The 13800-nt window shown below is 37.8% G+C and overlaps 1 protein-coding gene across 1 annotated transcript in view; it reads left to right on the top strand.

The window, feature by feature from the left end:
• Positions 1 to 13800, top strand: part of Fap (fibroblast activation protein alpha) — a 73338-nt gene that overhangs the window by 25866 nt on the left and 33672 nt on the right. Inside the window, exons 9-14 of the mRNA XM_048425830.3 lie at positions 259 to 413; positions 2610 to 2713; positions 4375 to 4510; positions 9047 to 9091; positions 12553 to 12657; positions 12756 to 12826. Of these exons, the coding sequence (XP_048281787.3) occupies positions 259 to 413; positions 2610 to 2713; positions 4375 to 4510; positions 9047 to 9091; positions 12553 to 12657; positions 12756 to 12826 (616 nt within the window). The remainder of the gene's footprint in view (positions 1 to 258; positions 414 to 2609; positions 2714 to 4374; positions 4511 to 9046; positions 9092 to 12552; positions 12658 to 12755; positions 12827 to 13800) is intronic.

The following is a 13800-nucleotide window of genomic DNA, read 5'->3' as shown; positions in this document are numbered from 1 at the left end:
TTTATTATTTATTTTAAATGTTACGTTTGTGATTAGCAGCAGTTACTAACAAGACTAATTGACGTCTGATGTAGAATAAAATTTAAACTGTTCCTCTTATTCACAGTATTTTTTAATAACCAAAATCTGGCATATGTTACATCCACATTAAAAACATGATAACATGATTTAAGTCAATAAATATTTGTCTAGAAGTACTGACAATAATTTTAAGAATAAGTTATAGTTGTAAATTATATGTAAATACTTATTTTTCAGAGGAAATGCTTGCTGCAAAATATGCTCTTTGGTGGTCTCCAAATGGAAAATTTTTGGCATATGCAGAATTTAACGATTCGGACATACCAATTATTGCCTATTCCTATTACGGTGATGGACAGTATCCTAGAACAATAAATATTCCATACCCAAAGGTATGCTGGATACTTTTCATAGAGGCCTTCATTCCCTTGATATCAGAATGAGCAATCATTACCATGAATAGAGGTGGGATCAACACATTTGCAAAGTTACTTGTCCTTGTCACTGGAAAGCAAACACTGTACTGTGCTCTATTGTTTATGTGGACATCTGTTGCTTTGGACATCTGGCTATGCTGGAAGAAGTAGTCTTTGAAAAAATCCATTGCAGAATCTTTGAAAAAAAACATATGGTCTAGATCATGGAGGAAAAACAAGCTTAACTTAGTTTTAAATATATATATATATATATATATATATATATATATATATATATTCATTCTATGTTCCAAATTCAGGATAAAGTTCTGTTTCACAATTCCTTCTTGAATTCTCATGTAAACGCAAACCCAAAAGGGAAATTCAAATGTTGAATTTGAGGACTTGGTCAGGTAGCATCGGCAGATGATTAGATTATTTGTGGAGAGGTCAGTGAAGTCTATGAGCCTCCGTGTCTTCCTTAAGCTAATTAACGAAGGTAAACACCATGCACACTTTTTATTCTGTTTCAAGACTGGAAGAGGACCTGAGCATGCAGCAGAATGGCTAAGAGACAGGGAAGGAGCATTGTTACCTATTTTAAATTTAGACAAAGGCATGAGGGCAAAAAATCGGGGAATGGATTTATCTCTTGCAAGAGCATTAGACATTTTTTTTAGAATGTGGCTTTTTTATACATAGCTCCTACTGCTTTTACTTGCCAAACCCTAATCATGAATTGCTCCAGTGGGTCCCTACATGTGACAGCATGGGTGTGGCGGCATTTGCAAAAGTGGCTTTTGAAACAAGCCAAAGACAACCCAGAGAGAAAAGTCGAATTATAATGTTTATGTTAAAAGCCATTTAAGAAAAGGGAGGATATAGGAAATGTGTATTGAGATAGGAGTCCCCTCAAGGACTGTGTAGAAAAATTAAAAGTTGGAGATGCTTGGAAGTGAAAACCCTGATACTTCGAATCCAGAATTGAAAGAACTGGAATGTTCTGGAGAATCAGTGTGAGCAAGACAAGGCAAAGACACTCAGAATTGAGGAGCGGCAGCCACTTATCTGGGAGTGTGGACCTAAGTCCTTGTGTTTCTTTAGAAACTAGAGACACTAAAACCTTTAGTGCTGGATGAAGAGATTAGAAAATTCCAAAGACCTGAAGAAATCTCAGAAAAGACAAAACATCCTTTAGATTAGTGATTCTCAACCTGTGGGTCACGACCCACTTGGAGCCAAGCAACCCTTTCAGAGAGGTTGCCTAAGACCATCAGAACATAGATATGTACATTATGATTCACAACAGTGGAAAACCTATAGTTATGAAGTAGCAATGAAAATACTTTTACAGTTGACAGCCACCGCAGCATGAGGAACTATATCAGAGGATCAAAGGATTAGGAAGGTTGAGAACCACACTTTAGCTGAAGGCAGAAAGCATTGAGTTATTGGATACTGTGCTCCCAAACTTCACGGATTCAAATTTTGTTTTAACTGCAAAATTCTTTCTCAAGCAAAATAACATCAAGTCAAAGACACTGTCTAGGGATGAGGCATATAGCATCATGTAAATTTTAGGCGTATAGTAGTACAATACACACAAACCAAGAAAACGGGTAAAAGCCCATGGGTACTTGACTTGTTAATGTGATTTCCCCTATGTTTTGGGAAGGAAGCAATGATTGTGTTGTGTGGGCAACTGTGGAGATTAGCAATCTGGTCATCAATCCTTGGCAAAAGCAAAAAAAAAAAAAAGGTAAATTTCATATAGTTCTGCTTTCTATTCTCTTCCAAACAGATCTTATCCCTGCCTTTCAGAACACATGGGCATATTGTTCATTATTAAATAATGAAACACAGCTGTCTCAAAAATCAGCACAGAGTACAGGTGGCAGGCAGACGTACACTTGGTAACCCCAATGATTTCTCCTGTAAATCAAGTCCTTCATCAAACATCGGAAATACCTTAGACTCCCATTGGTACAACATCGGCATTGCCTTGCAAAGACAATAGAAACAAAGTTCCCCGCCCCTATGCAGAATATTTCCAACTGTATTACTCCTAACTTTATTCACTTACTAAGATATACCTAGAATCATGAAATGTTTTAAAAATATTGGTGGAAAGTAAAGATGGTATTAGCTTGTAAATTTCCATTTTCTTGCTAGGCTGGAGCTAAGAATCCTGTTGTCCGTATCTTTATTGTTGACACTACCTACCCTCACCATGTGGGCCCCATAGAGGTCCCAGTTCCAGAAATGATAGCCTCAAGGTCAGTAATCTCAGATCCCTCTCTCCTTCTGTTTTGTTTGTTTTCTTTTTCAAGAAAGGGTTTATCTGTGTAGTCCTGGCTTCCCTGGAACTTGCTCTGTAGAACAGGCTGACCTCAAACTCACAGAGATCTACCTGTCCCTGCCTCCACTGGACTACCACGGGACTCTGTCTCTCATTTTTAGCCAAATTCTAACACATTGAACTTCCTATATCATAGCTTAGACTTTTTTCTAGTGAGTTAAAAATGTGCATGCCACAAGCAGAAAATTAACATGCAAGATGCTTGCAAATTAAAAGTCACGAATAAATTTCTTAAACTGGTTTTTAAAATACCCTCTTGCCCACTTAAAAGACTCATTTAAAGGTGACCATGGTGACGAATTGAAAGCTTTCTGGGTTTTTTCTCAGGGGTAGAAATGTAAAGATGGGACCAACATGCAGATTGAAAAGTTTGTTATGACGTCAGCATGACTCCATTAATGTCTGATCTACTTCCCTCAAGCTGAGGTTTCTGGATCTATGAACACCATGGGGATATTATAAACCAGATAGTCAGCCAGGTGGTGGTGGTGAATGTCTTGTATTCCAGCACTTGGGAGGGAGAGGCAGGCGGATCTCTGTGAATTCAGGGTGAGCCTGGTTTACAAGAGCTAGCAGGACAGACTCCAAAGCTACAGAGAAATCCTGTCTCAAAAATCAAAACCAACCAACCAACTAACCAAACAAACAATGTCTCCAAGAGCCTTACCTGCCTAGCACACATACTTACATGGCTTAGGTATTCTCCAGCTATATCAATGAGAATTAAACTGAGTCAAACTCAACCTGGTTAATGGAAATTTGTTTAGGTGAGTTTTTTTTAATATTATTCTCTTTTAGGGCCAAAAGTAATTGTGAAAACAGTACATGAGTCAAGAGACATTCTAAACACTCTAGGCTCATATTTACACATTTATATCAGTACATTATTATTTCAAATTTATACAGAAACAAAGAACTACATGGCTAAATAATTTCACCATGATAGGATATTATGAGGTCTGGGTCTGAGCCCCAAGTCCCTTCTAGCTCTATGGAGAATCAAAACGTCCTACAAATCTAGATATAAATGTTAATTCATAGACAAGTATAACCATCACAGCCATTCACTAACACTTATGTTATAAGCACCATTGACACTATTGACATCATCTGATTATTATATTAACCCAAATTTCAGCACTTGACTATGGTGACAGTTAAAAGTTGCCTTCTACCATGAACCTCAACTGGAGACGAAGATGGTCTTCATGCTATATTTACTTCTTCTGCACCAACTAAAAAGTGAAAAAAAATGAGATTATGGGTACATAATAGGAAATTTAACATTTTTGTGTCATATATATATATATATATATATATATATATATATATATATCGTTGCCCTTACATCTTAACGTTTTGCCAAAAATGAGAAAACTCATGTATGAAATATTTTGTTTAGATGAAGAAGGTCTTATTTAATCTAACCAGCAGTTCTATTTAAATATTCTTCTCAGAGAAAGTTTGTCTTCTTTACCTACTAAATATAAACCCTATAAAAGAACTATCTTTTAGAAAATAAAAATGATGTTATTATTTAAAAGTGGTAATGGGCTATCTGTTTCGGTTTGTTGGCAGTGACTATTATTTCAGTTGGCTCACATGGGTGACTGACGAACGAATATGTTTGCAGTGGCTAAAGAGAGTGCAGAATGTCTCAGTCCTGTCTATATGTGACTTCAGGGAAGACTGGCACTCATGGGACTGTCCAAAGGTAAAGTGTGTTAAAACCACTGGCAACTGTTTCCTAAGATGAAAACAGAACAGGAACTTCTTATTTATAGGCCCCAGTTTGTACTGTAAAACATGACTTGGCGCATTCAACTGCTTATTGTTCTTTAGAACAATGTGAACCATCTTCACAGCAACCCCAGCATCCTGATTGTTCTTTAGAACAATGTGCCATGACTTTACAGCAACCCCAGCATCCTGACTGTTCTTTAGAACAATGTGAACCGTCTTCACAGCAACCCCAACATCCTGACTGTTCTTTAGAACAATGTGCCACGACTTCACAGCAACCCCACCATCCTGATTGTTCTTTAGAACAATGTGCCATGACTTTACAGCAACCCCAGCATCCTGACTACATAGCACAGCGTCTGCTTTTATTAAACATTTGAATCTAGAAAAACACTAAATGAGACAATGTGACGTTAGATGGTGATTCTCCTATTTGAGATGGTCAGGTCAGCAGTAGACAGAAGCAAAACAAAGCAGAGGAGGCATAAAAGGAATGGGTCTATTAGGGAAATGGCTGTTTCATACAAAAATGGAGAAGAAATGAAAATTAGACATGTTCGATCTTGTCAAAAGTTGAAAATAATTTACAAGAGGAATTCAAATTTTGCCTATTTTTAAACTCAAAGGTGGGTGTCTGTTAAAATGACGTGATCAATTAGATCATTATGCACCCTATGCCACTGCCCAGTTATTTTTGGAGAGCACTCGCTACTGTCCTAATCCAAAGGCGGAGGACTTGAAAGTAAGATACAAATTTGCTGTTGAGCTTCAATTAACGGCTCAAATTCATACATTATCTGCTGAACTTAATGAGTCAAAAATTATTAAAATATATCCTCTTTAAGTACTCATTTTAAAGACTAAGAAATTAAATTCTTTCTTTAAATTAGAAATATTGAATACATTTCTAGAGTGTTCTAAGTATGAAGAAATATTTCATTAAACCAAACATGGAGTGAACTTATTTTATGAAGTTAAAGTCAAGATCAATCAAAGTAAGCCATTAAATTCTATCTAGGAATTAAAACATTTTATTTTATAAGGAGAATATTTTATTCTGCTTGGGAATATATCAGGGCTATACTAGTCAACAGTATTTAAGCTAAAATTATTTTTAAGTCATTATCTTGTCAGAAAGCCTTGACAAACCTTAAGAAACTTTGCTAGACATGGAGTTTATAAAAGAAAAGTTTTAAGTAGTATCATTGGCAAACATGATCTTAATTAAGCCAGTTAATTGGAACACACTGATCTGATTGACTGGCTCTGGTTGGATATATCATCAACACTCCCTAAATCTAAGCATTATGAACTCTGCTTTTATGTTATCAGCTTGGAAATTATAAATACAGACCAATAATAATGGATTCATTTGGAATATGAAATTATAGTTTATCAAAATATGAGACAATATTAACATAAACCAACAGAACACATAAAATGTCCCCACAATAAGGAACAGAGGGTCCTGGAAAATAACCTTTATATTTAGAAAAGTAATTGTATTGTAATAAGAGACTGAATTAACTCAGAATTTTCCAACTAATGACAAATGTATTTGTGTTTTGAAAATCAGTAATATTTGTGAGTAGTCAGTCTATATTTTATTGATGTTGCCAGACATAAAAGAGGTAAAGAGGCTGGAAACAGTTATTTATACTATAACAATATTGGTGAAATTAATTAAGACATTCATAGCTTGCTGGGCAGTGGTGGTGCACACCTTTAATCCTAACATTTGGGAAGCAAAAGCAAAGATTTCTGAGGCCTGCCTGGTTTACAGAGGGAGTTCCAGGACAGCCAGGGCTATACAAGGAAACCGTGCATCAAAAGAGAAAGAAAGAAAGGAAGGAAGGAAGGAAGGAAGGAAGGAAGGAAGGAAGGAAGGAAGGAAGAAAGGAAGAAAGAAAGAAAGAAAGAAAGAAAGAAAGAAAGAAAGAAAGAAAGAAAGAAAGAAAGAAAGAAAGAAAGGAGAAGTAGAGGGTAGAGGTCAGGAAGGAAGGAAGAAAAGAAGGAAGGAAAGGAAATTTATAGTTTAACGAACAACCATCTCATATTTTAGTCTTGTCTCTCTAAGAATAGACTAAAACATTTTTTATCTACATGACTAATAATACTCAGAATCTTTTTTTTCCGATCTTGCTTTACTTTTTCTTTGTGAGGCACTAGCTATCAGCATAGGAGATAATCAAAAACTTCTCTTAGAACCGTTTTTGTCTTCATGCCTTGCTGGAAGAGTATACATTCTCAAGGTCTTTATTTTGACTCTCTCTCCCCCTCCCTCCCTCTCCCTCTCCCCCTCCCTCCCTCCCTCCCTCCCTCCTGCCCTCTCTCTCTCTCTCTCTCTCTCTCTCTCTCTCTCTCTCTCTCTCTCTCTCTCTCTCTCGTGTGGTGAGGGCAGGAGCACACACACGTGTGTTCAGACATGAGTGTAGAAGCCAGAGGACAACTTCAGGTGCCATCCTTGGGAATGTTGATAGTCTCCTTCATACAGAGTCTCTCATTTCTCTGAGTTCAGCATTTAGCCTAAACGGGTATGCATGCGAACATCCAGCAGGTCCCAGGGAACAGTACTGGGATTACAGGTGCATGCCAATATACCTGCCTGGCATTTTACAATGAATTCCAGGGCTGGAACTCAGGTCATCATGCTTGCAAGGCAAGCACCTCCCCAAGAAGCCATTCTCATAGCCCCTGTTCTTTTCTTTCCTAGGTAAATCTCATTCACCTAGAACTTTTGTTTCTTTCTGAAATCATAATAAATTAGAATTCTACCGTCCCTTTCTTCCCTCCAAACACTTTCATATACCCCTCCCCACTTTCCTTCAAGTTTATGCCCTCTTCTTTTCTAAATTATTGTTGCATGTACATATGTATGTATGTATATATACATACATACAAATATATGTGTGTATATATATATATATATATTCCTCAGTAGGACCTGGTCAGCCTGTATAATGTACCTTGTTTGTATGTTTTCAAGGTTATTTGTCACTGGACAATCAATCAGTGTCCACCTTTCCAGCTCCCAGCTTTTCTGAGTTGCCTATAGTTTGTGTGTGTGCTTGTATACATGTGTGTGCATGAGCACGCTCACGTGTATGTGTGTGTGCGTGTGCGCATGCGTGCACACACACACACACGTGCAGGGGTAAGGCCTCATAGGCTTTTCCCCAACTGCTTTGACATGATCAATGCTGTCATTCTGTTGAGCTCAAGTTTGGGCAGTCAGACTTAATACTTTATACAAATACTTTATACTTAATATGAATTTATGGTTTGTTTATATAACCAAGAACAAGCCCAAGAACATGAGATGTGGTCTGCTCCATCATATAGTCCAGAAGCCCAGCTGATGGGAATTCTGTTATCTTAATGTGTGACTCGAAGTCATTAACATTCATCTGGAGCAAGGAGAAAAGAATGGGGGGTCTGCATGTCTGCATGGGATGTTTATATGGGAAGGGCTGCAAACAGCCTGTTTCCCTTTTCTGTTCACACGCTGTTTCTAGTCCTTAACACATAACTACATCCCACTAGAAGGGAAGCTGGGAAATGTGGCTTAGCTACAGAAAAACACTTCTCCCCCGAAGCGTAACCAATTATCCTGCTGGTTCTTTCACAACTGCCCACTTAACTCCCTCCAGGTAATCTTTATTCATAGCTTAAACATAGACGTTTCCAGGACTATTTGCCAATAACTCTCAAAAATGATTTCTGATAATCTGAACGTTCAGCATCTCCAGTACTCTGTCCCCAGGACTGTACCCTTGAGCTGGGTCTTTACATTCACATTCTAGGTGGCGCCCTGGCCTCATTCCACCATACCCACTACCAATTCCACATCATCTCTCTTGTTTACAATTTTATTTTCCGTATTTGGCAAGTGGTATTCTTCAAAGAACTTATCCACAGACATGCAAAATTCCTTGATGGCTTACAGGTTTCTTTGAGTTCTTGCTGATGTCTGTGTCTTCCTTGCTTCCAAATTCCCTGTGGCCATTTTCCTGTCCACCCACTGCAGTTACTACAGTATCTATACATATTAATTCCACTCAGAATGTTTTTTATTTGTCTAGAAAAAAAGGCAAATATTTAGTTAAGAAGTGATACTTCTGTGTTTTGCAAAAACCTAAAAGTACAAATGTTTAGGTTTCTAGTTACCCTGGAAGGGAAAAAAGAATACAACTTTGACTTTACTATGGCATTCCTTTTTCTCTCTAACATACCATGTGCTTGCCTTGTGCTGAAATAATTCTGATATCTGCCTCGTGGAAGAGTTAAGGGGGAAAAAATTTCCAAGGTAGGTCCAGCGCTGATTTATCCATACACGTTCAGCAGTGCTATTTTGCTATATTTAATAAAGTCTCCTGAACTGGAGGCTGGGCAGTTGGATACGCTGCACACTGACCAGGCGACGTGGCTGTTCAAAGTGTCCATATTATGCTTTCAAAAAAACCTGTTCTGCTTACGCTTAATAGGATTTCTTGTTTTTGTCTTTTAGACCCGGGAGCATATAGAAGAAAGCAGAACAGGATGGGCTGGTGGAGTATGAGTTTCTATATTTTCCTTTATTTTAATGGTTCCCAACTCCCTGAACTGAGTTTTCCAACGTGGATGTGTTCCACCTTGTAGGTTATGATTAGGCATCAAACAGGAAAGTGTGTTTTATTATGATTTGTGGTTACTTGTGCCTGGAAGCTTTTGATGGGGTTATTCAGTGATATATGAGGTCCATTTAGTGTAAAAAAAAATAAGCAAGTTTTAAGGGAGAACAAGCGAATGTTGTCTGGATGCCGCCACACGTCACAATGGTTGCAGCCAGCAAGCATTTGCACTGGGGTGGCTGCTCTACTGAGATCAGATGTGGTGGACAAAAAGGGAACCGTGCATAGCATTTTTTCTTTGAAAATTTATTTAGTAGTGTAACTTCTCAATTTCAGAAGAGGAACTGCCAAAATTTTTCATAGTGTTAACTTTTGGGAATAAGTTCCCATCCTCTGAAGATACCCGCTTTATTGGATAGCTTTCCTTGACCTATAATCAACTAGTAGCAATGAACTTAACCTGAGAAAACCTAAGTATTTTACATTATTCATACAGCCATTTAGATAATGTGTGTGTGTGTGTGTGTGTGTGTGTGTACGTGTGCATGTGCATATAAGTGTGTATGTAGTAGTTGTGATCAACAAGGGCCGCATATACTAAGCAAGTGTCCTACCATATATTACATTCCCAGTCCTTGCTAATGAATATTTATTGAGTCTTTAGAGAAATTTCAAAGAATAGTCATGTTAGTAGTATACAATAAATGATTAGCTAGAAAAAGTGGTTTGTTTGGAATTCATCCCAGAGATTTAAACTGCAAAAGTCACAAGAATTTAATTAGAAATATTTTTTCCTGAAAATATACAGAATAAAAGAACCTAAATTTTTGTCCTTTACATTTAGAAAATAAACTCTGAAATCATAATAACAAAACAATCACCAGCTAATTAAACGATGCTCCACATATCTTTGGCCCCTTGCTAAAACCTCCTGATCAAAACAAAGCATGAATTTTGTGTTTGTTATCTGGAAACCTGTACTTTTAACGAATTGTTAACTCGGTTTAAGCATCATCTTTTGCCATTTAGGGAGGATGGCATTATACAGCACTGTGATGAGTAAACTTGCTTTCTAGGTAGGACATTTTAAATGGCTTTGCACTTCGCACAGAGATAAGCAATTTATCAGACAATCTAAGCGTGGCAAAGAAATCAGAGCAGGACCTTGTTAAAGCTGAGGTCAGTGCAGCTGAATATCTTATCTAGGGTCCAGGTGTGACTTGCCGCAAGAAGCACTTAACTCAGACTGCATTATGGTCCTAGCCCTGCCAGCATGATAGCGGAAATATTTCACACCCTCTTTACGGCCCCTAAGTTACCTGCTCATCGGAAGCAACTGTCTTCCATGTGCGCAATGGAAGGGAGGAGATAATAGACTTAGCCTGGCAGAAAGATTCTTCCTGTTTGCCTGGTTCTAATATCCTAAAGCAAAACAGTCTGGCCTGTTAATTTTTTATTTTCACTATAAATGAAATTGTAAGCTTTATTCAGAATGCAATCTTTCTAAAAGTTTCTTAAGTAGCTCACTAGGTATGGGGGGAGATAACTTTTCACTCTGTAATGCTAAAATGTCCTATGACTTGGGCTCCATTTTAGTGACTAAGACAATGCAGAACCAATTGTCTCTCACTGTACAGAGTACAAGGGAGCCGTTGTAAAGAGGACCCTTGTAAGGAGTTCTGCCATACACAGTTGAGGGTGAAACTTTCTGAAATGAAAAGAACAAACTTGCTCAAGTTCTGTACTAGTGCAATGCAGCCACCAAATTTCCAATTAATTTTCTAGTCCCTCACTTCTTGACTCATTTATTGTAATTTGTCTCAAGATGTAAAATCCTACAGTGTAGGTCCTACGATGAAGGATGCTTATGAATACATAAACAGAGAGCGGTCTCACATTATTTAATTTTCCGTTCTGTTACAAATCTATTTAAAGACAAATCAGACATTTACATTTAACATAATAAACTTGAGCCAAAACTTATTCGTTGATCAGGTAGCCTCCAGGGCACAGAACCTTTTCCTATGTCTCTCCATGTTGCCTTATGTCCTAACCCTCATTAGGACTGTGGTTCTTGGATCTAGGGCTAACACTAATCGAGTAGGATCACATCTTCAATTGTTTTATCATAATTATATTTATAAAATTTCCATCCAGGGGGAAATGAATTTAGAGAAACGTTGTTTACCTAGTAGAGATATAAGAGATACATTACATTTTAATGGCACATGATTGCAATATAAGAGAAATAATTTTATCAAGAGAATGCATCCAAATGTGATCATTCAATAAGCCATAGTGATTCATCCTACTATCCCTTTCTTCAGAAATTGATCTCAGAAAAAAAAATACAGAAAGGGACCAATGTTTGTAGCCAGAAGATACTGGTGTGTGCTTTGGAGTTTATTGTTTTCCTTGGGTGTAAAATAGCTGAACACTTTTGCCTACTGTTCCATGGACTTAAACCAGATAAAGAGACTAGGTTTCAAGGTATTCTGACATGATATGGATGAGCTCTGCTCTCATGAGATTTTTCTCAGAAAAGTATCATCCTTTCAGAGGAGGACAACCTGTAAAAATAGCCATAAATGCAGGGCAAATAAATTTTTTACAATGGTAGACACATGACACTCTTGATAGAGCAAATCAAAACTTTACAAGGGGAGAAACAGGACACTACTGGTGGAGATTTAGTATGAGACATTTGCAGAGTTTCAGTTGTCTGTTCTGAGGATGCTGAGCTGCCATTACTTCTGTCAAAAGACACTTGAATGTTTGGTGGTTCCAATGTAGTTAGATGGATCCCAGCAGGGTACGCTGAATTCTTCAAACTCAGATCACAAGGTTATTCTGTCTCCTGAGCGGGAGCTAAAGTCACTCAACTCTCTACGTATGCTTCGTGATTTCTCTCAAGTGTGCTGGGCCTGGCCGACTACTAGACCACGATATCAGACTCTTTCAAATGCCTTTGTTAAATTGTTGACATTAGGAGCTTAGCATCAGACAGATCAAAAATTAAAAGCACTGTAAGTTTTAGTGAGAATTACACTTTGCTCAAATGCCTCATTTTAGTCTGGTTTGATTAAGTACCAATGCTCGTTTGTTATTCATTTAACTCAATTCCAAACCACATCACCTTAGAACAGGAATTTGTTAGATTAGACAGTGTAATGCTAGGGGTTTTGGGGGGAGGGCACACAGTGGCAAACCAGCACCAGTTGGCACATGCAAGTGCCTATTAGATCACTGGCAAAGCTGTCATCTGAAAACTTGGAATTTCAGATATGAGTGACAGGTGATGAGAGAGGCCAGGCACTAGGATCCTTAGCCATATACGGCTTTAAAAAAAAATCTGTGGCTTTAGTTTGTCCTTTTGAATATAACCTCTGTTCACTTCTTTCAGTTCTTTGTTTCAACACCAGCTTTTAGCCACGATGCCATTTCGTACTACAAAATATTTAGCGACAAGGATGGTTACAAGCATATTCACTATATCAAAGACACTGTGGTACGTTCCTTCCAAGATTTATCTCCTCAAAGATCATTCATTTGAGGTTGCTCAAGTAACGCTCAGCTTCACACAACATAATGTTTGTCTTTTTATAGGAAAATGCTATTCAAATTACAAGTGGCAAGTGGGAGGCCATATATATATTCAGAGTGACACAGGATTCACTGTAAGTATTTCACGCAGGCACGATGCACCATTCAGATTTTAATTGGCACCAAACAATGGATGTACAAATCATGGACTGTACCGTCTACTCAGCTAACCGAAAGAGCATTCTGTTTCTCTCTGGTTATGTCTAAACAGCTATGATTCCGATAAAAGTGCACATTTTTTAATAACTCGCCAGCAAGATTTCCTTTGGGGGAAAATTTTATTACGTACTTCTATGAAAAGCATAAAAAATTCTCAGATAACAATTGGTTCTAAAGGCTAATTTTACTCTACAGCCCTTAAAGCAATGAACAAGCTTCAAAACCCCACAGAAGTTAGCCCATAAATATGGAGACTTTTTTCTAGAGATTTGGTGTTATCTGGGTTTCATGGCATCTGTAACAGCGATCAGGTATTGGAGGATTGCTGCCTGCCAGAGACTGGGAGGTCAGGATGAGTGCCCCAGGTGTGTAGATGAGAAATCAGATCCTCAGAGCAGGTAATTGACTTGGCTAAAGGCCATTTAATTAGTGGAAGGTGAGACTTCAGAACTAAGGTTTATGAATCCAAGACTGTTGCTGTTAACCTCAGTAGAGAATCCTTTAGATTCTTTCCTTTCTGTTCATCCCACACAGTGTCTTATAAAACTATCTTGGAATAGTTGTCTATGATGCATTTAACTAATCAGAAGTCCCTGCTTGTTTGCCCCGTCAATGTTAATGCTGTGTAAATTAGGGATATTTCCCCAGTACTCATAATCTGGCTGCCATTAAATGGAACTTGGGGAGCAAAGGAAGAGAATTATTAGTCTGCTTTTACCATATAGAAAGTGTTAGGACCTTAAAGCCATTCTATGAAATTATTTGTAACAGGAGTCAAAGGAGTTTGGTCCTTACACAGAACAGCCATAAAAGTGACCAGAGTCAGAAAAGTGATGGGATAAAAATGAACAGGAGATAGATGTCACACAAAATAGGTTTGGGAAATGGG

Source organism: Myodes glareolus, chromosome 21 (genome assembly GCF_982192425.1).
Source record: "Myodes glareolus chromosome 21, mMyoGla1.1, whole genome shotgun sequence".
NCBI lineage: Eukaryota > Metazoa > Chordata > Mammalia > Rodentia > Cricetidae > Myodes > Myodes glareolus.
Note: the sequence above shows the minus strand (reverse complement) of the source record. Positions and strands in the feature narration are given on the sequence as shown.